Source organism: Neolamprologus multifasciatus, chromosome 7 (genome assembly GCF_963576455.1).
Source record: "Neolamprologus multifasciatus chromosome 7, fNeoMul1.2, whole genome shotgun sequence".
In the NCBI taxonomy this organism is placed as follows: domain Eukaryota; kingdom Metazoa; phylum Chordata; class Actinopteri; order Cichliformes; family Cichlidae; genus Neolamprologus; species Neolamprologus multifasciatus.
This window is the reverse complement of record NC_140445.1, coordinates 57,044,304-57,070,464: the sequence shown is the minus strand read 5'-3', so window position 1 is coordinate 57,070,464 and position 26,161 is coordinate 57,044,304. Positions and strand designations below refer to the sequence as shown.

Genomic DNA, 26,161 nt, shown 5'->3' with positions numbered 1-26,161 from the left:
GATCTTTCTGTATTTTGATTCTAGGGGACAGTATCATTATGGCACAATTAAATACATAGTGTGTTTTTAAGGTATTGATGTGTGTGGATGGCCGGGAATGTGTGTGGTGTAAATGGCATCACACTGATCTAAGAAAGGCTGAGGCCTGATCACCCTCATGCTCTTTCTGAACCTATCTGGTAGGTGGCTTATACAGCTGAGACTAGAGCTTATAGCTCGGAGGTTTAAACCCTTGCCCAGGAGCCATAAATTCTGTAGATTTGTCCCTGTGTTCCAATTAGATTGTTCACCTGACTGTTCTGGATTTTGGTGAAATCTAGGAGGGGTGGATGTAACGGGTGTATTAAAAAATTATTTATATTTCACCAAAGATCCATCCTGCAGTGTTATCTTGCTTTGTCAGTATTGGTTATGTATATGTGTTTATTTATATATGTTTATTTTCTGTATTTATATTTTGGGAGCTTTTATTTTGTTTGTGTGACCTTTGACTTCCCGCGAAGTCACTTCCTGTAGCTGCGCGCTATTTTCCTCAGTTGCCTAGAGGCCCCGCTGAGGAGAGGTGAGCGTACGCTAGTGTTCTCATTTACAGAGCGAATAAACATAGTTAAAGTAACTAAAAGTAATTCAAACACTGCTCGTTCCCTTTGTGCATTTTGTCTCACAGTTCTGTTTGATGTTTTAGTGTAAATTAGTTTTTCCTGTCGAGTACAGCACTTTATTGTAACATGCTAGTTAGCTAATCTCAGATGAGAGCATAGGAGCATGCACGTGGCTTCACATGTGGTCCGCTATCCTTCTCTCTCCCTTGAAGGTGTTCATGCAGAAGTCCAGTAAAGTGAAGTCGCTGTACTGTTTTGTTTTTATTTTAAACAGGTATGTGAGCTCCCTCTTTTATTTTTGTGTCATGTGAACTGGTTATATCTTTTGTTTGTGATTCATGTTCACTGTTTCAACTTGCTGTTAGATGCATGTAACTAAAAAAATATGTAAAATTGCCACTGGTAAATGAAGTCTCCCTAAAGTATAATTTTGTTGATGAGGTAATTGTCACTATATGTTCACGATGCAGTGCATTTTCGTTTGTTATATATGATTATAAATACATTTTAGTAGTATTGTTTGTTAATTGGATTTATTGTGATGTTGCACCTCAGTTGCCTAGAGGCCCCGCTGAGGAGAGGTGTTCATGCAGAAGTCCAGTAAAGTGAAGTCGCTGTACTGTTTTGTTTTTATTTTAAACAGTTGCCTAGAGGCCCCGCTGAGGAGAGTTCTGGGAGAATAAATCCATCCAGCTGGCAAAGTGAGAGCTGACTCCTCTGGTCATTCGCACAACACAACGCAGAGAACTAACAGCAATAAGAGTTTAAAGCCAGACCGGCTACACACACATTTACAGTGCATGTGCTGTTTACAAGTGAGTGCCCTATATGAAAACCTTCTCTTGCTATTGTAGCATGTATATTGGATGAGGTGGAATATGAAGACATCCCCAAAGACCCCTCTCATTCCGTTACCCACACCTTTCCAAAAATGTCCAGAATTTTGGTTTACTCTTTTAAATTGTTCAAATATGTTTTGTTTTCTTTTTAATGCATCACATCTGTTTCCTGTGTGGTGACGACAAAGGTTGGTGCAAATTGAGCAGCGTGAATTTGGGCTGTACACAGAATTGTAATTTTTGGATCCCCTGTTTTAGCCAACCTACAGAGACCCCGGACTTGGAGGTTTTGGATTTTTTTTTTCCAGGATTCACATGTTTATTTTTAATCATATCTTTTTTTTCTTGTTTTTCCCAGGGATGTTTTAGGGAGACCGAGGTTGGTGCCAGTATTTATTTTTATTTTTTTTGTAAATAATAGCCTAACAGCTCTGGATCAGCATGAGGCTATGTGGCAAATCCTGACAAGAAACCACAGGGGGATGCCCAGCAGAGAGACTAAAAGATTCCCCCATGTTTTGAGGGTAAATGGGAATCATAGCGCTGCAACTGGCTTATTTCACGTTGAACAGCCTGTTTTTGTTTTGTCTCACAACTGTGTATCTTTTTTTATGGGTAAATCTTGTTTTATGCATTTCAGCCTTTTCTCACATCTTTTAGTAAACCTCATTAAACAGAATATCACATATATAGCAGTAATAGACATTTTATTTAAGTCACATAAATTTCTCGTGTATTTGAGAAATGTCACACTTATCACACATCACTAAGACATCAGTGTCGATCAGTAAGATTTGAGTATTGATATAAGATGAGTACTCTACGTGTGTGCTGAGATATTACTGTAAATTTTTATATGTAGTTTTTCTGATTCCGAGTATGACAGAAGACAGATACCGTGTGGCAAAAGATGGGCTGGCTTTGAATGGAGTGAAGTACGCAAGTCTGTGGGATCTCACAGGACACTGATCGGAGAAAGTGTTTTAGAAGAGATTGTACACAAGGAGAGAACTGGAACATGACAAATTTTCTGAATATCTGCCACAGTACATCAAAGTGTAAAATTCTGCAATTTTATGATCCTGAGTGTTTGAGTCTGCATGCTTACTACAAAAACGGCCAGGCTTTGCTGCTTGTCTATGCTATTGTTTTGCTATTACAAACAAAAAGTAAATCAGGCCTTCAAGCCCAGTTTTTGGTATTACCTATTCTGTGTTTTGGGGTTAAAAAGTAATCAGTTTTATTAGAGATACAGGGTACCTGCCAGCTAACGAAGAAGTCAAAACAGTAAGATAATTCCACCATCTGCTTCATTTTTTGTAACTATAACTTAGCAGCAAAAAATTTTTCTGGCACAACTTCACCTGCTTCCAAGGTGCATGGAGAGGATAAAAGAATTCACAAAGCAGGAACTCCAGCAACACTTGAGGGAAGATGAACAACTTTAATAATTTTTTCATCAGGGTCATGATGACCCTGATGAAGGCCACAAGCCGAAACGCGTTGGTCTATTATTATAACTATAACTTAGCCACAGTCCAAGTAGAGTTGACATTGACTATACATAGAAAGACTTTTTCAGTTCACTAAAGGTAATCAGAGAGATTTTTGAAGAAAGAAAAAGATTGACTGTGTTACTTCCTACTACTCAAAAACCACCAGATTCCAGTCAGGTTGCCAGAACCTTGGACCAGAAGTAGTACGATAACGTAAGTATCCATAAAACATATTTCATCATCTCATCCAAGTCATTTATACTGACAGAGAGTAAAGAGTTCAGACTGGCTCGTGATGTCATCAGTAAAAAAGAGAAAAACAGTGTGTTACTTACGTAGTCAGCTACTTCCGTGCAACTGATATAAGATGCAGTAAGCTGATCGGCCGTCTGCTTGTTGAAAAATAGTAACGGACCGCATTTTGTTGTTAGTAACTGTAACGGCGTTGTAACAATAGGAATAGTAATTAGTTAGATTACTTGTTACTGAAAAAAATAACGCCGTTATTCCCATCACTGTATATCAGTCATGTGTTGTGTTTGTTGTGTTGGCTCAGTCCAGGGTCACAGGAAACACTTTCCACACTCCAACTGTAACCACTCAGTGCACCAACATTGCTGCATGTTGGGATGGAAATCGAGAACTGGTTTCCAGCAGTCCGTTGTTGATTCTTGCACTCTCGCTACAATCACCCGATTCATGGGTCAGAGCATTACTTTTATTTTTATAGGAGAAATGATGAGAATGCAGTGGTAAAGTGGAGACAGCTCCAGGACAAAAACAGCTGCATCATACTGTTAACACAACTTTGGCTCTTAGCAAGCACCTGCACAGACAGCATGCTAACAACTCAAAGCACTTGCCTCATTCACACAAGAACTTTTTCTAAGTAAAGAATACATTTAAAAATATCCCACTCACTGATTGTTTTCCCCATCCTTATGTTCATCAGAATACATATTATATTATCATTACAAATATCAATATTGTGTAAGTGATTAAGGATCAGCTTACTGTCACAATCTGGTAGTAGGAACTCAAGCGCGGAGCGGTTAGACATCTCCAAAAACAGTTTATTTACAGCACCAGTGCACGATATATACAGTGAAGGGAAATCCAAACTCCAGGGAATCACGGGGAAGCTCGCGTGAGCTCCGTCCAGGCAGAGAGGGAGAGAGAAAACAACACATGTAGCCTTGTGGGGCCGGCCGGGAAGGAACGGAGACCATGACACTTACATTCCCAGATCCATTTTTCAAAGTGTGTCAGAAAATTCTCTACTCTGTCTCATCTCAGTGTGCATGCTAAATAGACAGGAGTTCAGTGATGGGCAGGCATGGACGCTGGGTTCCTCTCCATATTTGAACACTACTGAAGTGATGGTATATTTTCACATGTTGGTGAGGTGCAACTCCCTAGTCTTAAGTTCCTTTTTTTTTTTAGGTGTTGTTTGTGTCACCCTTTTTAATTGAGTAGTCAAAAATCAGTCAGATCCACAGTAATCTGTCATCCAAGGCCAAGTAAAAACAAATATTTGAGAATCTACTCTTGTTGGGTTCAGTTAGGAGACTGGCAGTGGTAACTCAACTTAAAGAAGGAAAAACCCTCCACTCAGAATGAGACACTGACAACAACTTAAAGGGGAAAAAAGTGGATTCTACATTTAAATGGTCCAAAACATAGACATGAACAAAACATTTAAATAAGTTCAAACATGTAATCTTCAACAATGTACAATATATCACTTAAAGTGTCCATAAATGTATTAGGTAGCTGTCCTTTCAGTTCAGTGCACTTAGTATCCAGTGTTCTTAGTAAATTATTTGGATTGTCTTTGGTCACGGGTTTGCTTTTTGATGCATCAGTTTTTGTGTTAAGTGGAATCAGATCTGACCCAAAAAGGAAAAAAGTAGCAACATAAAGTGTCCTGAGATCTCAGTAAAAAAAAAAGTTAATCCTTAAAAGAAAATTGCAAATCGTTGTATTCTACCACCCTCCAAAGAAACAGGTGGCCTTCAGATTGAGAACGTCCTTTCTAGGCACCTCCAGTGGCATCCAGTCCTTAGATGGCACCGCTCGGTCCTTGCAGCTGATTTCTACCACATAAAAAAAAAACAGCCAGGATATTCTTCAAAGAAAACATTAATTCCGTAGCGCAACACGTTACAGGACTGAATCTCCACACAGCTTTGCGATTCTAAATCCGTGCAGGCGGATGCAGTGAAAGAAAGTCACCACGCACAGCGGTATGGTGCATTCACGGTACATGGGAAAACTCCACACTTAGCAAAACAGTAACACTTAAAATTAGAATAAAAATAGTATACAATTGGCAATAAAATAACCATGGGTTACATTTGTCTGCACTGTCTCCCAGTAGTGAAAACCATATGTTTAATATATGTATTCATACTCTTTTGTTGTCATCGACTGGCATTATTTTTTGAGAAGACTGTGTATTTGAGAGCAGAGTATGTGGACCAGGGGACAGTTTCCATTCAGTCAATGACTCCTGTCAAATCTGCACATGTGAGGTATGAAACGGCTAAAAATAATCTCTTTATTATAAGTTACTGGTTATACTGAATATATGTATAAAACAGTTGTCACAGTGTTTGCTTTATTACACTGATATTTTTTTGAGACATTCAGTGAGATTTTGGGTGTGCCATAATTGTACCGACACAAATGACAAGATATTATCTCATGTGCATGTGTGTCATAAACATTATTAAAATGTGTTTGTGTGACACCCTTAGAATAAACTTGTACTATCTCACTTGCCGGATATCTTTATTTTGTGGAGCACTTTGTTTCTCTTCTGGACTTTTATGTTTTCGTTTTTTTTTTTATATTTATCATTTAGATTTTTGTTGATGTATTTGCTGATTTTGATTTTCTCAGTACAGCCTCCACATTGCCTATTTTGAATCTTGTTCACTGTGAGTTACTGTCTCACAGCTTACTGGTCTTCTGGGTTTTCTGTTTAACTTGGTTAATTATCAAATATTTGGTGTGTTGTCTGGGGTTTACTTCCCATTCCTGATTACTGTAATTATGTTCAGCTGTTTTTCATTCCTTTCTCTGTTCTGACTTCCGCAATTAGCTTTTAAGTATAAGTCTTCTCCTCTGTTTTCTGCAGAGTCCTGGCCAGTGTGTTTCCCCTTTTTGTTCTCCTGAGTCCATTCATTAATCAACTTTAGGTTTTTTTCTTTTTGTTTTTTTAATAAAAATGACTTCAAACCTTAAGTGGCATGCCTTTTGTTCTGTCTCCCACCCACATCCGGGATTTGTGTCCAAGCAATCGGGAAAAAATGTCAGCAAAGGTTCCAGTGATCAGTGCAGTGTTAAATAAATTTACAGTCAGTTTGATTAATGAAAGTTAGTTAAGCTTCAGCTCCTCATAACAAAATCAGTAGAAACAATAAAAACAGAAAAACACAGAATTGATTTAAAAACAATGCAAAGCTTTCCCTTTTGAATTAGGTTTGACTGCATGTGTCAGGTTTGCCAAATGGCAGCTAATAGGAGCTAATCGTAGGAGTTCCTGCTATTAGAGCCAGTGAGTTTAGGACAGTGTTGAAGACTGAAGCTCAGCCACCCTGTTAAATAGAGCCCAGTGCAGGTGAGTGTGATTATCAGCAGGTGTGAGTGGTTCCAGCGGAAACTTCTCCAAGGACCCGACACTGCACAAAGACGAGAACACACCCATACATACTATTACAGTTCTCAGCTGCTTTGGTGATTTTCTCAGATCAGAATGAAAATTCTCAAAACCATTAGTGCAACATCCACAACATTTAGTCATTTGTGCACATCATAGTAGCAATTTCTCCTTCCTCTGAACAAACTGCAAATGCTCTTGGACATGTATCAGTTGCTTTCATACAATTCTCTTCCGTTTTATAACGCAATCATTTGCTTATGTCATGTCAGTCAAAATGAACTATACTTTTGGAAGCTGAATAGTCGTTCCCAATAAAACTAATTGTCTTCATTTCATTGCTTGAGTCATTACATACAAATTTAGTTGAATTAGTTACCAAATTCTGTCAAGCAAATTTTATACCTTTTGTTATTATTTTTCCCTGGAAATATCTCCTAAATTGAACAATTGTTGTTACCTCTCTCTCTCTCTCTCTCTCTCTCTCTCTCTCTCTCTCTCTCTCTCTGTGCAGCCATCTCAGACAATGGCATGCTCACCCATATTCCCTTTCTTGGTCCATACAATGCACAACATCTCCTGACTTCATTAGACACTTACAGGGACATAGTCCCTGAGAATGAGAGGGGTGGAGGCCATCTCAACAAGTATGTTATAGTGGGATAATTTCCATTTTCACCACTCACATCTGGTCAGACAGTGGTTTGTGGCACATGACAGAATGCTGGTTGAATATGTCCCTCCCTACTACCAATTTCTTAATCCCATAGAGGAGTTTTTCTCTGTCTGGAGGTGGAAGGTTTATGACCGGCATTCACATGCACAAATGGCCGTGCTAGCAGCCATGGATGCAGCATGTGACGAGATCACAGCAGAGTCATGCAGAGGGTGGATTCGCCACTATAGGAAATACTTTCCTCGCTGCATTGCAAGGGACGATATCCGTTGTGATGTAGATGAAAATATGTGGCCAGACAGACAGGAACATCTGGATGTGCCAGATTGATTTACGTATGTTCAGTTACAATATGTACTGTTATATTGTTCACATTTGTGCACAGCTCTACCAAAAGGGTGTTTCTTATGTTTATTCTAAATCTGTGACTGTAGAGTATTTTTCTTCTGCACAAAGTTGTAGAATTACAAACAGCCTACACAGTAAAAATGTGAAACACACATATTCAGTGTCTTGTCCTCACTTACTTCCCTAACAACAGGAATGTCTAACTTTACTGTAGATTTTACTGTAAATGGCTGTGCAAAAAGTGTATAGTGCTGTCTTGAGCATTTTCAGGTAGTGTCACCGAGTTCTGACCTTCTTTTTTCATTGGAAAACACTGTCCATTTGACTATCTTGTTCATAAAGATGGTGTCACGACTTCTCATTTTGATGACAGTGGCAGTTTCATTGACACGAATACTTGCTTTTGAGGAATGGATTATCGAATTTGAGCAAGTGACCTGCTTTTGCAGGTTATCCACTAGGTTTTGCAGTTTGCACCAATTCTTTTGAGAAATACACTGACTGTTGTGCAAATGTTAATAGTGATGTGAGAAAAGCACCAAAGCGACTGAGAAAAACTGTAAAACTGATTTAAAACAAATTGCTAGTGATGGCCAAACGAAGCTTTCTGAAGCGTTTAAGCTTGTGTTAAAAAACGGTTCATTACTATAAGCTTTTCAATAGTCATCTCTGGTGACATCTGGTGGCCAAAAATATGAAGAGCAGCTTGAATGTACAACTTAGGATGAACTGCTTCATTATGATTGCACACTTTACAGAGCTGAATTGATATTCTGTTTGATATTATGTAATAATATATAATAATAAGTGACATTGGGCTGATATCAGTCAGAACTCAGAACATGTATTTTGGGGTGAAAAAACTAAAGTTATGTCCATTTACCCAATTTCCTTTGGGGTCAACCTTGAGGATCAATAAAGTTTTATTGAATTGAATTGAATTAATAATAGATCATTTTGATGAGTAAGCCTTCCTTGTTTAAACATGTGCCATGGTGTGTGCTCCTTTTGCTTGTGCCTTTTTGATGTTTTTTACTAATAAAAAGAATACACTATATAACAATCTTATAGGTAATATGCTTGTGCTGTGAGGTCCCTGCCTCTATGTGTTTATGTAATTAACCAGCGGACTGGTAGGTTTACATATAATATACTACTATAATTATAATTATATGTCTAGTGTATTTCTTATTTAAATTTTAGACCTGCGAGCAGAACTGCTGATGAACTGTTTTTTATTTTTAGAATAGGCAGAGCATCCTCCCTTCCTGGCTCCATGCCTCTAATTATGTCACACACTGGTTCACTCTCTTGCACAAAATCACCACCAAAACAGCACAAATCCTGCCAATGATTCATTTCCTTATAAACCCTGAATCAGGTATTGAAGCAGTGATGTGCCAAATGAAGCTTGGAAGCTTGGGACGTCATTGATCACTTGACTCTGTTCAGACGAACCAAGCTTCAGCACAATGTTTCTGAAGCACTGTGCTGATTTTTATTTTTTTATTTTTTGGGGGGAGGGGGGGGGGCACATGCACCAGAGCTTCAGTTTCAAACAGACCATCGTTACCATTGCAATAGCCACCGGAGCACAAGGACATCAAATTAAAGTAAATGGCTCAAAAATAAAGAAACGGCTCAAGACCCAGTACTATTACTTTTTTATTCAATTATATGATAAAATAGGTATTGCATACTTTGAAATGAGTCCTTTTCTAAGAGAGAAACTTTGTGAACAGACTCTATCAAATACATTGGTACAGAAAACAAAAAATAAGAATTCTTGACCTTCCTCAGCTTGCACTGTAAATGAAACAAAAAGAAGAAGAAGAGGAGGAAGAAGGAGTGTGCAAAAATACTTAAATCTATGGCATAAATGTGAATTTATACTGTCCATTTGTTCAGTGTAGGGTTAGGGTTAGTGTTTTGTGGGGGTTGGAGCTTCCACTATGTGACTGCAACAACAACCCTATTTTCACATACAAAACTTATATTTTAACTGCTGTAACTGGAGATGGCCACTGGATGTCAGCAGAGAAGCAACTTTAAAAAAAAAAAGGAAGATAAACGACAGAAAAACAGCAGCCATTAAAAAATAATGACACTAACATCATTTTTGTCATGGTCTCGTCCTCCATGTGTGGACCAGCCATCTGGGGGAGCGGTGGAGAACATTGTGCTGTCTGAAACATGATTCAGTGTGATCGGTTTGGTGGTGACTCATGATGCTCTGGGGAGGCATACCCATGGATGGACACACAGACTTTTACAGGCTAGGCAACGTCACCCTGACTGCAATTAGGTATAGTGTTGAAATCCATAGACCCTGACAGGCTTTACCCTGATAAATAAAGCATATATAAAATTCATTTTGCTAAAACCTGGTTGAAGCTTCTATACTGTGGCAGGAGTATTGTTTTGGTCTCAAAATGGCTTGATATAATTCATGAAAGATATTTCTGAGCTATGTTTGACAGATTATGCACCAACAAATAATATGCAACAGTTTAAATACCAGAAATCACTTTTGAAGGAAGATGAAGGAATTGATATAATTGTTTGGGCCCACACTCTCCTGACCTAAATCTACAGAGCACCTCAGGGACAATATGTTTCAATTCATCTGCACCAGGATGCACTTCAGTCTGTCCAGATCTGGGAGGAGATACCCAAGGAGACCGTCTGTTGTTTTATTAGGATCATGCTTCTATGCATACAAGCATGTGGAAGCCATACAAACTACTGAGCACCACTTTGAGTTGCTGCAATAGAGCTTCAGCAAAATGTACTGGCCTGCTGAATCATTTTTTCTCTTTGATCTTCAGGGTGTATTCAGCTGTCTGTAGATTGATCATTTTCAATTCCATCAACCAAGGTGGCATCATTTTGTTCCTAAAAATTACCCAGTCAATATCAGCATGATATCAGTATGAGCAGTGTATATACAATAAAGAAATGATATTCCCCAAGTATCTTTATGATACTGCATTATCGTACATGCTATAATCAATCCAGCCCTCTTTGGTTCAATTACTATAGATTGTGGTGTTATATGTTGTGATTTCTGTTGGCTGGTGGTCAGATCTGTTTTGAAAAAGGCATTTTTAATGCCAGTGACAGGCTGTACCCTGATAAATAAAGCATTTTGCCAAAACCTGGTTGAAGCTTCTATACTGTTGCAGGAGTATTGTTTCTGGTTCAAATTGGCTTGATAATACATCAAAGATATTTCTGAGTTACGTTTGACAGATTATGGATTGACAAAAAATGTTTAAATACCAGACATCACTTTTGGCACATCAGGAGTATTTAAACTGCTGTAAATGACTTGCTGACCTATAATCTCTCAAACAAATCTTTCATGAATAACAAACCACTTTGAGCCAAAAATGACATTTCTATCACAAGGCAGACGCGGCAATCATTTTTTGACAAAATAATTTTTACATGTTCTTTAAAAAGACTTATTTACATAAAGGATTGTGTCTTTTTTTGAAGACAGAGCTGGCCAGAAGGATAATTTCAAACAAATATAATACTTATAAAATTATTATATTATGGATATTTTCATAATAGGAAATGAAGGACTAAACAAAAAAGGAAGGAAGGTTTTAAGGACTGATTTACTGGAATAGTATACTTAACCTGGAGTTCATGTTCTGGTCCCAGAAGAGGTTTCTGCATAAATTGTTGTGATTTTGTTCAAAATTCCTTCATTACTCTGTTAACTTGCCCCAGCTGTGTCTCGGCAGTCCTCCTGTAGTTTAACCTTGACAATGTGAACATCTGCCTTTTTTCCAGAAAGGGTAACAGTCTTACTTGAATTAACAGTCACTAAAAACTGGGAATGTTTTGGTGTTTTTGGCTTTTTGGTTTTTTTTGCCCCCATGTGGGTTCAGTTAAGAATACACCTTAACTGTTATATTCTCTTGGGCTGTGGGCTATGCGTTGGTAGATTTTTGGGCAGTTTTTTTTTAATTATTATTATTTGCAGATTAACTGTGAAACTAGACCACATTTCCAAAAGGAAAGAACCACTGTATACAGTGATGGTGAGTGCGGCTTTTTGCTTTTCAATGATTGTTACAGAACAAAATGCCACTCTGGCGTTACATTGAAACAGCAGTTCCTTGAAAGAGTTTCTGCATCTACAATCAACCCTCTAGGAGTTAAGTGAGGAATTCCTCTGGGATGGGGTGGATGGAGGACTTATAGCTTTGATTAAAACCATCTAACTAGCACGATGGGTGGGTCTTTGTTCAGATCTACAGTAATTGTGTAGTTAATGGATGGAAAGCAATTTGGCCTGATAAGAGAATCTCCCATCAACTCCATCCATTAAGAATCACATGGGTGTTCTGTCATCTCTTCATTGAGATAAAAACAGCATGTCTTATTTGTCCTGTAAGTTTCACAGCTAAGAATTATGACATTTGTATGAGAAAGAATCTAAAACAAGAGTGATGAACATGTCAGCAACATGAGGGAAATAGATTCCTGGGACAGAGGGTGGATGAGCACAGTGGGATGCAAACTGGGGTTATTTCCAAAACAGTAAGACATTAACACTCACATTTACTCTTTCTCTCCCTCTCTCTCTCTCTCTCTCTCACACACACACACACACACACACACACACACACACACACACACACACACACACAAACATTTTGGGATGCTTCAGCATGGCTCCCTTCCAGTCTCCATACCAGGTTTTAGCTGATTACCAGAAACAGGGGTTTCCACTGGGTGGAGATGTTTTTTCGAGGAAAAAACAAGGAAAACAAGACAAGAAAAGGCAGTCACGGATGTCTTTTTGGTACTAGAAACTAGATGAACTCTGCACACCTGAACATTTCTCTTACGTGAATATCTGCGGCCTCGAGCCCTTTCATGTAAAACATGTGATATCTTGACAAAAGTTGTGAATGAACAGAATTTCACTACTGCCTTTTAATCACTACCCAAGGGGGAATGTAAGACTGTGTCAGCAGAGGAGAGACTCAGCAGTGTTGTAAGATCGGGTGGGTTTCCGTCCAGTTAAGCGGTTTTAAAGATTAATCGTGCGGGTTAAAATTACGATACAACAACAATTCGGGTGTTTTGGCTGTTATTTCTTACATGTAAATGTTATGGGTTAATACGAAACAAGTACCATGAGTACAAACACACACACGCGCTCACACACGCACGGCGGTGCAGTGGGACCTACCTACAGTTAAGGTGCTTACGGTGAATAAAGCGCACGGACTCCTATACGTAGTGTATGTATGCACTGAGTGCAGATGATGTACACGGGTTGCTGTTTGGGTTGCTTTCAAGTGATAGGCGGGAACTGTGGTCCAGAACTCTGGCAATAATCTCTCTCTCTCTCTCTCTCTCTCTCTCTCTCTCTCTCTCTCTCTCTCTTTCTCACGCACGCACACACACATTTGTGTGTCTCTGTATGTGTGAGTATGTGTGTCTGCAGTGCCTGTGTTCATTCCTTTTCGACGCTAAGCAGCACAGTGGAGCGTAAACTCGGCTATAGAATCTATATATTTTGAAGAGTTTTGAATAACTTTTGGGCTGAAAACCATCTGCAATATCTAGCAACACTAGATCCAGATGTTTCACGTTTCCCCTGAGAGCTTTTTGGAGAGGTCTGCTTGACGAGGAGCAGTGACACACTGAACGTTAAACTCAACGACCCATGGCTAAAAGGACGATAAATGCTGTTATATTTGTGTAAAGTATTTTGATTTTGAGCTTTTTTCTTCTTCTTTTGGCTGAGGAGAATGGAGAGGAAACTTAGAGCGGTTGTGCTGCTGGAGATACATTTGCTCTTCGTGTTCTTCTTGCACGGACAGTCTGCAGATAACGAGAATGGTAAGTTAACACACAGGGTCACAGGGGTCATCGATTGTTTATTTTACTGTTTTGATCGAACTTTCTTAAATTATAACTTTAAGTGTGAATTAATCTGCTCACAGTCAGTGGAGCTATGAATGGTATGTAGGGAGTTGTTTTTTGTTTTAGTAAACCCTGGTATTTAAATACTTAAGCTTGATAGTAATGTCTTTAAAAAAATCACAATACAAAAGCTGACATGTAATTAATGATTTTAATGTTCATTCTTGCCCAGTCCCACATGTGTTTATATTGAGTGTTCATTTTCAAAGAAACTATAATTTTAGTTTTTAAAAAGTTCAAAATCTGACATTTGGAAAGAACAATTTGCCTCTAGCAGTGATTGCTTTTCACCTTGTATGCATATGCATGTCCATCTACTTCACAATACTTCAACATAATATAAATACATCTATGAACAACAAAATAAGCTTTTATTGTCATGTTCCATTTCTATCTGGTCCTGAAGCACCAGATATCAGATTTAAAGAGAGTCATCAGTTGAAATTGCAGACAGATGAGATAAGGGTGATCTTGGTTTAAGGTCACTGAGGTCACTGACCAGTAGATCTCTCACACAAAGCTTCACAATCATCATAACCCAGAAATCACAGTACTCTACTCCAGAACTCATGTCATATGGATGTGAATGTGACAGTGTCTCTTATTTCTTTTATAGTAATTGATCTTGTGGAAGCACTAAACCTACCTCACCGAAAAAGTGCGAGCAGCGGCATGATCTACAAACTACGTAACAGAGCACCCCACCTGACACTTCCCACTGAATATTCTCACTTCCTGTACTCCAACCTTCAGGGTAGCATGGGTGTTCATGTGGTGGGGCGCCAGGCGCCTCGATCCACTGCCACCATCTTTTCTCTTTCGTCTGGATCTTCGCCTATTCTCCAGATCATCTCCTCCACTGTCAATAACACCCTGCGTGTGGACTACCAGGTTGAAGGAAGAGCGCACGACTTTGCCAGCATTAACCTTCTGGACACAAACCCTTTTGCAAGTGAAAAGTGGGGTCATCTGGCTGTGAGCCTGGAGCCTGACAGACTGGTATTTTTTGTGGACTGTCAAGAAGCTGCAGTTTTTCCGATAGAAAATGAGAACAGGATCAACCTAGAACTGCCTCAAGATGTTCTCATCACTCTTGGCAGCACATTAGGGAAGAGAAGCAGTAAATTTAGTGTGAGTTTCCTTTGCTTACTGCATATCTGCTTCCACACAGAGAACATAGAGAGACATCATCTGAACTTCTTTATTTACAGTACTCTGTTAGTATTTTACACAACACTGGGTATTGTCCTATAAACCTTGTAATCGAAGGAGACTGTCTTTTGCTGAAAATACTACCAGGAAATAAAGTCAGCTTAGATTTACCGCGTGCATAATTACAAATAAAACATCAGATAGTATATCCAAGTATATGCAGTATATCCATAATGGATGCCATTATTCTACGTAACAGATACATCATATATTTTATGTACTGACTGTATTTTGTCAAATGCAGGGATATTTGAAGGCAGCAGAAATTTCACTGAAAGCATATCCAAGGCGCCCATGGAGCTGCAATCTTACAGGTAAGAGCAGATTCCATCTCTCCGTCCGTCACAGTTTTTGTAGGAAGGCGGGGGTACATCCTGGGATGGTCACCTGTCGATTGCAGACATAATGTATAGAAACAGACAGCCATTCACAATCACGCCGATCACCAATTACCCAGTAGCCCTAAGAAATATGTGAATATATGAAACCAGAGTATGTGAAACTCTCACAGGCAGCGGTGGAGTGAGGCCTACCAAGGTGTTTAGCAGATGATTTGATGTTCCTGGTGACGGGGTCTATGTACTGACTAACTTCCTATTATTGCGAACAACTCAGCCACGGGGTTGATGATGTGTCAAAGTCACCAACTCTCCGCAGAGTTTCAAACCTCTTCTGAGCGCAAACACTGTGGACCCGGAGCTTCATAGCAGATGCTTGCATGGCTGAGCACCGCCTGTAAGCTTAATGTGTAGGTGGCCCAGTACTTTTGACCATATAATGTATGATGGCATACGTGGGGGCTGCCCTTTGGTCAGAACTTATGTGTCAAAAATGTAGTATAATTCACTTCTGAGGAATTCCACCATTTGACTGATTCTTATTTTAGATCATCTATTTCCTCCAGATGCACATGACCCAGATTCCCGGACTGACTCCAGCAAACCTCACAATGATTTACCCAGTAAACTTCAAACAAACCACAGATCACAGGACCAAACCAGCTATCATCCTCAGGAGATCCAGAGTGATCAGATGCAGGGAGCTGAGCCTCCTCGAGGTGATAATTCTGCTTCTCAGGAACAGAAAGATGAGAGACTGAGGAAGCTGGAGAGACAGATGACAAAGCTGACTCGTGAGTTGGACATCGTAAGAGAGCAGGTAAAGATCACACTTAGTGTATGAGTTTTCACGAAAGATGATGTAATGAAACATGATTGCAGGGTACACTGAGATTTTTTTTCTTTTGTGTGCTTGTTTTATAACAGAACGACAACCTACAAAATCGTGTAAAATTCCTGGAGTTATGTCTGAAGGACCATTGCAGAGAAGGTGACTAAGCTTCTGTCTGTTTGTGAGATCTGTCACGGGTGTTTTATGTTATTGTTTTGTTTTTTCAAATTTTAAATTTGTTGTATTCATGAAGATACAGAGAAAATGTAAATATGTCTTTGTGTCTCCTGTCAGCAACAATATTACACATAATTAGTAGCTCTTTACTGATGGCTATCATAGCTTTTGTTTTTCCTGGGGGACACGAACAGAACAGGCAGGTATTTTTGACCCACACTGAAGTCAACTAGACTAGCTTCATAAAATGTTTATGAAGAACACTGCTGTCCAACATCTGTGTGGTGAAAATGTATTCAGGGCCTTTCAACAATGCTACAAGCTAATGCTCAGAGATTCCCTAAGAGAATTCCTCCTTCCTCCTCTGTGTATGTCTGTTATTCTGTCTGTAAATATAAAATCTCATAAGGTTTTGAATGATCGCTGATTAAACTTTGTAAAAGTCCAGCGTGGGGTGATGTTAACAATCCTTTAAAATTTGGCTTAGATCCACCGAGGTCTTGAAGGTGAACTTTATTGGTGAAAAACTGACAAAAAGCCTAATAAATTAGAAACTATAATTCGTAAGTGTGGTGTGTATTGATAATGTAGAGAAAGTATCATATAAAGATTTAAAATATGTCATATTTGACCTCTGACCTTTCCTTCAAGATCAATAGATTGATCCAAAGGTCAAAGTGATGATAATGCTACATAGAACTATTTAAAACTATTTTTCCTTACTGTCATTATTTGTGTTGACAACATATAAGTATAAAATAGGGCATGTGGGGAATTTAAATATCGCGATCGTGGCTCAAGAGTTGGGAGTTTGCCTTGTAATTGGAAGGTTGCCGGTTCGAGCCCCGGCTTGGACAGTCTCGGTCGTTGTGTCCTTGGGTAAGACACTTCACCCGTTGCCTACTGGTGGTGGTCAGAGGGCCCAGTGGCGCCAGTGTCTGGCAGCCTCGCCTCTGTCAGTGCGCCCCAGGGTGGCTGTGGCTACAATGTAGCTTGCCATCCCCAGTGTGTGAATGGATGGATGTCTGGTTGTGTAAAGCGCTTTGGGGTCCTTAGGCACTAGTAAAAGCGTTATACAAATACAGACCATTTACATTACTTTTTACCTCTGATCTTTCTTCAAGGTTAAATAAGGTCAAGATTTCATAAAATGGCTTTTACCTTTTAAACTATGTTTGGCAACATTTGGGAAATGATCATTTGCATCCAAATATGTCTTACTTGACTATTTCCTTATGTTGAATTACATGGCAGAGCTTCAGAACAGCTTGAGGTTGGTCACAATTGCTAATGAAGGCAAGCTTAGAAGCCACCTTCGGTCAGGTTTTGTATTACTATAGCTTTCTTTTAGTTTCTAATAGTGTATGAAGTATTCTCTTTCATTGTCATCGGCTTTTGATTTGTTATTTACAGAATGCAAAACTTTAGTCTCATATATGGTAGTCAGTGGATTTTATCACCCTTTCCTGTTCAAGGTTATGTATCTTATTGTGTTTTATATTTTCTGTCTATATCTACATAGTAAACCAAAATTTTGGATTTGCGTCAAACTACTTCTTAGTTCAATTTTTAGACAAAATCTTTAGGTGTAGCCAGATGGCAGAAAGCCTCAGAATCTCATCTCTGCTATTTGCAGATGATGTGGTTCTGTTGGCTTCATCGGGTGATGTCCTCCAGCATGCTGGAGCAGTTCACAGTCAAATGTAAAGCGGCAGGAATGAAAATCAGCACCGGAGGCCATGGTTTTCAGCCAGCAAAAAGTAGAATGCCCATCCCGAGCCGGGGACAAGTTGCTGCCCCTACTCTGTGAAGTCTTCCTTTTCTCCCCTGGGAACAGCACTAATTTCCTCTCATTTGGTCCCTATTGGAAATAGTGCATGTTGGGAGGATGCTGTATCAGCAAACAAAGGCAAGGTTTCCATTACATGTGTAAACATTTAAAATCAAGGCATCTCTTATGTGAGCAGAAGAAAATGACAAGTTCAGCAAATTATAAAAAAACAGGATATGTGTTTTCACCTCTGTACTTCTCAATTCCATATAATGCGTCACTTGTAGTGACAACATAGAAATGATCTCTGCAGTACCACTTAGATTCATTAGATTCATTCTCATTCTCTACTTCTTTTTTTTTTTTTTTTTTTTTGGGGGGGGGGGGGTGATTATGTGTATAGGCTTGTGTGGCACCAAGCACTGTCTTATGAACATGGGCACAAACGATCCACATCATCGCCCAAAGGGTATGAGAAAACCAGGACAATACTGGGAAAAAAGGATTTCAAATGGTTTTGTTCCATCATCAGAAAAAAACTATCCAAACAACAATATTTATCATGTCAATCTTTTAACTGAATAATTTGTCAGTAATGTGTTGTTACACTGAAACTAAGCAGTTCCTGCACGTTCTGCTTGGTGCATTTGAAGAAACTGTGTAAAAATACATGTACATATGAAACAAAGACATGGGGCTTTTGCCGATGTTGGACTAGCCTTATTAAGGATTCCTTTAATTAAGTATTCTCTTGATTTTCCCCCACATTTAGCCCACTGTCCCCTTTCTTACACCCCACTGACCTACCTTTGGCACTTGCTTCATTGCTAGTACATACGTAGAGCAGACAGCTGCAAGGGCACCATGATTACACACACTTGTGGACTCACACTTTTAGCAAATGCATTCTTGGCTTGCTAAAGGAAATGCCTTTAGGCACAGTAGGCAGCTTTACTAACCTCTTGTTTGCGCTGTGATTATTGCCTTCTCTTGCACACAAACACATTGTTTGAGTCATTACAGTGATTAAAGGCTGAAATACCCAAGGTCAGCAAATTATATTCAACGAGGAATGTAAATGCTTATAATAAATGTGACTTTTCTCTTCAGTGATTGCTGTACTATAAGCATAATCTTTTAAATGGACAAAGACATAATAGAGGAAGTTATTAAGACCGTGATTTCATCTGTTTGGTAGGGAATCCCTCGGAAAACTAACATTCTGTTTCGCCCACAGTAAATATCCTGCAGTGTTAATAGACTTGTCTGACTTAACGTCGGAAAGCATGAAGACAATTCTGGTTATGGTTACAGTCCATAAAATGCGTATGCGTGTGTAAAGGCAAGCACGTATATATTACATGAGAACCATGCTGTTTGTTATTACTGGAAAAAGAGCAAAGCCAGATGTTCATCAGTGACTCAGTGGGAAAAGGTAAAGAAAACCTGTAGAGACAGACAGAGATGGCAGAGGGTGGCACCAGAAAAATGCCCTCATTTAGACTTTTTTACTTACAGTATACACTCCAGCATAAACACAACCAAAGAGCAGAGTCAAGCAACTGCAAGGTTTATTTACAACAAGATTTCAACTTGTAAACTTCAATAGGAAATGAAAGCTTTACTGCTTGTAAAAACACAGTATTTAGTTATGTTAAAAACACAGCACTAATGAGGCAGGCAGTGAGTTGCAGGTGCAGGAAGCAAGCCATGGGCAGAATCAGAGGTGATCGATCCAACAAAGAGTAAAGAGAAAAGGTTTGACAGAGAGACACAGAGAAAGAAAGCAGAATAAAACTCCAAGGCTGCATCAAATCCTAACTTACATTTAAAGAAGCAGAAAAAATTTTGTGATCTAAAGACTTTGTTTAATTTCCAGGGGTCCAGTCAGATTGTCCTTTTCACAATGGGTCCCACTGTAATGAAGATCGCTGTCAGACAAGAGCGTGTAATGTACGTGTTTGATATTCAGTCACAACAAAATAACAATAAAAAAAATGAATGAGCCTAAAGAAATCAGCTAGTCCTGTTTCCTGTTCATTGCTTATGTTGTGTTTATTTCTCTTCATTTAAATAGGAGGATAACAGGCAGTGCCCTCAACAGCCATGCGCTCCTCAAAACTGCCCACAGGAAAATGTACCTGACTGTCAGAGAAGAACATGTAATGTGAGTATTTAATAATTAACCACAACAGATGATTTTCAGACACATTTGATGAGCTCAAACAACCTTTCTCGCACTGTTTTCTGTTGATTCTTTCTCTCATTTTTGTTTCTCTTCATTTAAATAGGAGGATAACAGGCAGTGCCCTCCACAGCCGTGCCCTCCTCAACGCTGCCCACAGGAAAATGTACCTGACTGTCAGACACGAACGTGTGATGTGAGTATTTCATATTTTTCCATAAGAAATGGAAAAATGTTTAATAAGTTTGAAGAAGTCTTCTGCTCCTATTTTCCATTCCTTTTTTCTTATTTTTTTCATTTTAATAGGAGGATAACAGGCAGTGTCCTCAACAGCGATGCCCTAATCAAGACTGCAGAGAGGAGAATGTACCTGACTGTCAGACAAGAACGTGTAATGTGAGTATTTAATAATTAACCACATGACAGTCAAAAATATTTAATGAATTTAAAGAACTTTTCTGGCACTGCTTTCAGTTCATTATTTGAAAGAGCGATATAAAAGACCCCTGTGAGTATATGATCAAGGGAACAGTTCATCCTGCGTAGGGTAGGGTCACCAGGGCCCCGCCCTGAAGCCTGGTCCGGGGAGGGTGCCTGAGGGTGAGCGTCTGGTGGCCACTTGTGTGGTCTCAGAATCTAATCCCTGATTTTCGCAGATGATGTTGTTCTGTTACCTTCATCGGGCGATGGCCTCCAGCTCGCACCGGAACGGTTCGCAGCATGTGTTAAGTCAAGTGTGAAGCAATGAAAATGAGAATCAGCACCTCCAAATCTGAGGCCATGGTCCTCAGCTGGAAAAGGGTGAAGTGCCCACTCTGGTCAGGGACAAGTTCCTGCCGTGAAGTGCCCACTCTGGTCAGGGACGAGTTCCTGCCCCAAGTGGAGGAGTTTCTTGAAGTCTTGTTCACGAGTGATGAGAGAAGGGAGCGGGAGATCTACAGACGGGTTGGTGTTGTGGCTACAGTGATGGGGATGTTGTACCGGTCCTTTCTTGGTGAAGAGAGGGCTGAGTGTAAATGTGACGCTCTCCATCTACCGGTTGATCGAGATTCCTACCCTAATCTATGGTCACGAGCTGTGGGTAGTGACTGAAGGAACAGATTACGGACACAAGCGGCAGAAATGAGCTTCCTTTGAAGGGTGGCTGGCCTCTCCCTTAGAGATAATGCGGAAAAAGATGGATGGATGGATCTTTCTCTCATTTTACTTTCTTTTCATTTAAATAGGAGGATAACAGGCAGTGCCCTCAACAGCCATGCCCTCCTCAAAACTGCCCACAGGAAAATGTACCTGACTGTCAGACACGAACATGTGATGTGAGTATTTCATTCTTTTCCATAATAAACAACAATCAAAAATATTTAATAAGCTTGAAGAAGTCTGCTGGTCCCATTTTTCATTCCTTTTTTTAAAAAATTTTTTGTTTCTCTTCCTTTTTAATAATAGGATAACAGGCAGTGCCCTCAACAGCCATGCCCTAATCAAGACTGCACACAGGAAAATGTACCTGGCTGTCAGACACAAACGTGCAATGTAAGTATTTGATGTTTACTTCATAATAAATGACAATCAAAAATATTAAAAAAGCTTGAAGAAGTCTTTTGGCCCTTTTTTCCATTCCTTTTTTTCTAATTTTGTGTTTCTCTTCATTTGAATAGGAGGATAACAGGGAGTGCCCCCCTCAAGACTGCCCACAGGGGAATGTACCTGGAGGCTGTGCCCAGCAAATCACAGGTAAGTACAGAGAAGATAAAGCATACTAAACAATACATTTGAGAGGAACTAAACTTGCCTATTTGGCAAGGTACACATTAATTCGTTTTATGCACACTGGTAACTCTGTCTGGCATTCATTGTATCATTTCTTTTTCTTTCTTTTGGCTGGTCCCCTTAGGAGTCACCACAGCAGAGCATCTCCCTCCATCTCACCCTATCCCTTGCATCCTCTTCTGTCATACCGACCCTCTGCATGTACCCCTTCACCACATCCATGCTTTTTACTGTATCACCCATGGTGCATAACTTGTAAGCCTACACTGGCATATATTCTGATCATTTTATAGCTATATTTTTACTTTAACAAATAGCATGTGCTGTCCTAATCACATATACTCAAATTTCCAGTTGTCAATGTCACAAAAATTGACAGGACTCAACAAATATGAAAACAAATGGACCTTCTTGTTGGTTTTGGGTTGTTAGGAACTAGCTATCCACTGAGAATCTTTCTTGCAGAACGGTTTAGGGTGCATAAAACCCGTTTAGATGTACAGATTAATATCTTCATACCTAGAAGCACAGGGATAGCACAATAATGTGATGTGTGTTTACAGGTTGCACCCATTCTGGTGTAAATTATAACAATGGAGACTCTTGGAGGTCGGTGGAGAGTCCTTGTGATATCTGCCAGTGTTTGGTGGGTCTGACAGCAACTACATGCTCAGGTTTTCATCTGGTCACTCACCTTCATCTCTAATAATGCTGTTCACTCTTCATCACAGGACGGTTATGTTCGCTGTGAGAGGGAGCAGTGTTACACTCCCTGTAGAAACCCTACTGCTCCTCCTCCAAATACCTGCTGTCCAGTCTGTGAAGGTGGGCTTAATTGCCTTGTGTAATAAGGTTTGTATATGTGTTAGACTGTAGGGGCACAATGTGTCTATTTGTGTGTCTTGTAGGCTGTGATGTGAATGGACATGAAGTCCCTAATGGAGCTGTGATCCCTGTTGGAGACCCCTGTGAAGAGTGTAGATGTGAGGTGTGTCTATAAGTTACAATTACATTTGATTTAAATGTAAATGAATTGAGGATCATTTTTTTTGTTCTTTCTCTCAAAGAATGGAAATATGGTGTGTTCACGTGTTCGCTGTTCTGCTCCGTCTTGTCACAATCCAGTGTATCGTGCTGGGGAGTGTTGTCCACGGTAACAAGCCTGCCTACCACCATCATCCATATCATATTTAAGCCTGTACAGTTTCACCTTTTTTGTTGTTTTTAAATATATTTAATCAATGTTTACGTGAACCTGTAGATGCGAGCAGTGTGAATATGAGTCTGAAGTGTATGTGAATGGAGAGAGGTTCACCTCAAAGAGAGACCCCTGCCTCCAATGCTACTGCTCTGTGAGTTTAGACTGACAAAGTCTGAATAAAAATGTATCAAAACTTACAGAGTAGCCATGATATTTGTGACAACTAAGGTTAAAAGAATAAGTTATACATATTCAATTTCTTTGCTAGGCAGGTCAAGTGTCATGTGTAGCTGCATTATGTCCTACACCACAGTGCACTCATCCAGCTAGGCACAGAGGAGAGTGTTGTGCCACATGCAATGGTCAGTGTCAAAATATACATCTAGTTCCCGCTACAGTTCAACTTTCACAGAAACAACCTATCAGCTATTTGTGTTTGTTCCTCCAGAGTGTGAGTATGAACAGAGGGTGTATGCTGATGGGGAAATCTTCAGCCCTTCTGGGGGTGGACCCTGCCTGCAGTGCAGGTGTAAGGCAAGTTTATGCAATATACACCCAAAGAAAGTGTGTGTCTAGTGCAAAAACTCAAGAAGAGGCATGATTCTTCATTTGTTTCATGCATTTTTCTTTTCTAGATCATAGCACTTTTTATGCCCATTAATATATTTGACATTTCTTTTGTTGCTTCTCTGTTTTAGAGTGGAAATGTAATTTGCAACGAAGAAAAGTGCCCTCCTGTCCGCTGCTCCAATCCGATTAGACACCCACATCTTTGTTGTCCAGTCTGCAAAAGTAACTTCTGACTCATACACATGTAGAGTGCAGGTTCATACGAGTGAGTGTCCTATATGAAAACCTTCTTTTCTCATTGCAGCATGTGAACTGGATGGAGTGGAATATGATGAGGGGTCCAACTGGCAGCCTGAGGGTCCTTGTTCCAGCTGCACCTGTGTGAATGGAGAGGCCTTATGCACACGCACACAGTGTGCTGCCAACAACTGTCTGCATCCCACCAGGATTACTGGTAAGACTGTGACCCTAACTCTTATAAATACTATATTTATTTCACATTAATTGAAATATTTCTTTTTTGTTTTGTTTTAATTTTGATGATAGGCCGTGTGGCTGGTGAAAATCAGGCATCTATATATCAAACTATGATCAGTCAAGCCAGCCTACTCGGCAAAGGCTTACTCTCCTTGAGGAGTGTGGACATTTTCAAGTCAGCAGGCTTCCCCATGAGTGTGGTTGTGTCTGCTGAACTTTGTGAAATTAATGTGTAAAATATTACGTTTATGTTTCTTAATTAAATTGTGGAAAAAATGAATTCCACATTTTTTGAGATACTTTAACAAACTGAATACTCTGTCTCGTTTTTTTAGGCTCCTGTTGTTCAGTCTGTGACAGCTGCACTTATAACCAACGTGTCTATAGCAATGGTCAGAGTTTCGCGACCCCTGACCAACCTTGCCACACCTGCACTTGTCTGGTAAGAATCCATTCATAAACACATTCCCTATCACTTTTTATCTTTGCACCTGCTAACATCTTCTCCTTTCATCTTATGCTCAGCATGGCACTGTTCAGTGTGAGAGACAATCTTGTCCTCAGCTTAACTGCAGGGACTCCTACACCCCACCTGGAGACTGTTGCCCCAGATGTCGAGGTACCTAAAACTCAGACTGTGATTCTTATCATAGGTAAACGTGATCTATTCAGAATGAGGTGACTGTAATGTGTGTGTTTGTTCTTGTCAGACTGCTCCTATGAAAACCGTGTGTTTTTGAATGGAGATGTTTTTCCCAACCCCGTGAGTGTGTGTGAGGAGTGCACGTGTGTGAGTGGAAGGATTGACTGCCATCAAGCACAATGTTCTGAGCCTCGCTGTAATGCACCGATGCCTGGGCAGTGCTGCCAGAACAACTGCAATGGTGAGAAAGTTTACATTTCCTGTAAGGAAAATAAACAACTCTGAGAAATTAGGATCTCATAATTACAACATTGCTTGTTTTACTGCTGCAGGCTGCAGCTATGCAGGGAAAGAATATTCCAATGGACAACAATTTCCCCATCCTACTGACTCATGCAGGACATGCAGCTGCACTGTAAGAATAATGAGTACAACACCTAATTCAATAACATGTTGCCTTCTTAAAGCAGGTTTTCATTTCTGTTTGTGCTTGTCATAGAATGGAAATGTCCAGTGTCTGATGAAGAGATGTCCACCACTGACCTGCTCTAACCCTCATGTGATACAAGGAGAGTGCTGTCCCCAGTGTCCTGGTAAGGATATGCAAGAACAGAGTCCTTCTGGAGCGCTTGTTTGAAAAGTTATTTTAAAGCATTAGCTAAATTAATTTCCAGTGCAACAGTAAAATTGCACGAGAGATTCACCAGCCAAATATGCCACAAAATAGAGTTTTAAAAAGCCTTTTTTTTCACTGTTATACAAGCCATTTTTGCTCTTGCAGAATTCTCTTTATCTTTTTTGATGACTTAAAATATCTAGAAAAAGTAGTACAAAGCACAGTTACCCCCCTCTAATAAAAAAAATTCACGAATCTACTTTGAACCAAGAAAAAAAGCACTCTTCGTCACTCCACAATTCAAAAGTTTACACTAGTAATGTACACTACATCTAGTAATAGTTTTTTTGAGCGAAGACAAAGGTAGAGGAGTGGGGGAAGGCATATACAGAAGCAGCAAAAGAGGGGGAAAGGTATGATTTTGGAGATGAGAGTTGGGACTCTAAAGGTAGGGATTCTGATTGGTAAAGGAAGAAAGGTGGCTGATGTGATGGAGAAAAAGGATGCTAGATAGGAAGGTTGTGTGCACAAAAGGCAAGGAGCATCGGAGGTGGATTTAAACTGTTCTACCATGGTGACAATAAGGAGCCAAATGGAGGAAGGATCATCTCAAAGGAAGAGAGACTGAACAGACTTACGTGGACACGTAGATATTGACAACCGAGGCAGTGAGGTGCTGGATAGGTATGCGATAAGCAGAGAAATGTGGAAGGAAAGATGGCAGTTGGCTTTGCAAAAAGGATGAACATTTTTGTGAAAGCATACTTCAAGAAGGGAGAAGAACAGGGT

The 26,161-nt window shown here is 39.7% G+C and overlaps 1 protein-coding gene across 5 annotated transcripts in view; it reads left to right on the top strand.

The window, feature by feature from the left end:
* The first annotated feature begins 12,393 nt into the window (after positions 1–12,393).
* Positions 12,394–26,161, top strand: part of kcp (kielin cysteine rich BMP regulator) — a 29,316-nt gene continuing 15,548 nt past the window's right edge. Inside the window, exons 1-27 of one of the 5 annotated variants that reach the window (XM_085165149.1) lie at positions 12,394–12,652; positions 13,405–13,496; positions 14,197–14,711; positions 15,037–15,106; positions 15,679–15,950; positions 16,058–16,121; positions 19,790–19,863; positions 19,988–20,077; positions 20,202–20,291; positions 20,402–20,491; positions 21,322–21,411; positions 21,542–21,628; positions 21,754–21,829; positions 22,429–22,511; positions 22,597–22,690; positions 22,774–22,853; positions 22,933–23,018; positions 23,127–23,217; positions 23,335–23,428; positions 23,515–23,600; positions 23,765–23,858; positions 23,941–24,090; positions 24,449–24,555; positions 24,639–24,732; positions 24,824–24,997; positions 25,089–25,171; positions 25,256–25,349. In XM_085165149.1, coding sequence (XP_085021275.1) covers positions 13,406–13,496; positions 14,197–14,711; positions 15,037–15,106; positions 15,679–15,950; positions 16,058–16,121; positions 19,790–19,863; positions 19,988–20,077; positions 20,202–20,291; positions 20,402–20,491; positions 21,322–21,411; positions 21,542–21,628; positions 21,754–21,829; positions 22,429–22,511; positions 22,597–22,690; positions 22,774–22,853; positions 22,933–23,018; positions 23,127–23,217; positions 23,335–23,428; positions 23,515–23,600; positions 23,765–23,858; positions 23,941–24,090; positions 24,449–24,555; positions 24,639–24,732; positions 24,824–24,997; positions 25,089–25,171; positions 25,256–25,349 — 3,019 coding nt within the window. In that variant the 5' untranslated portion in view covers positions 12,394–12,652; position 13,405. Of the gene's footprint in view, positions 12,653–12,736; positions 13,497–14,196; positions 14,712–15,036; positions 15,107–15,678; positions 15,951–16,057; positions 16,122–19,789; positions 19,864–19,987; positions 20,078–20,201; positions 20,292–20,401; positions 20,492–21,321; positions 21,412–21,541; positions 21,629–21,753; positions 21,830–22,428; positions 22,512–22,596; positions 22,691–22,773; positions 22,854–22,932; positions 23,019–23,126; positions 23,218–23,334; positions 23,429–23,514; positions 23,601–23,764; positions 23,859–23,940; positions 24,091–24,448; positions 24,556–24,638; positions 24,733–24,823; positions 24,998–25,088; positions 25,172–25,255; positions 25,350–26,161 lie in introns of those variants that run through there. The other 4 variants (XM_085165150.1, XM_085165154.1, XM_085165153.1 and 1 more) reach the window with 4 other exon arrangements.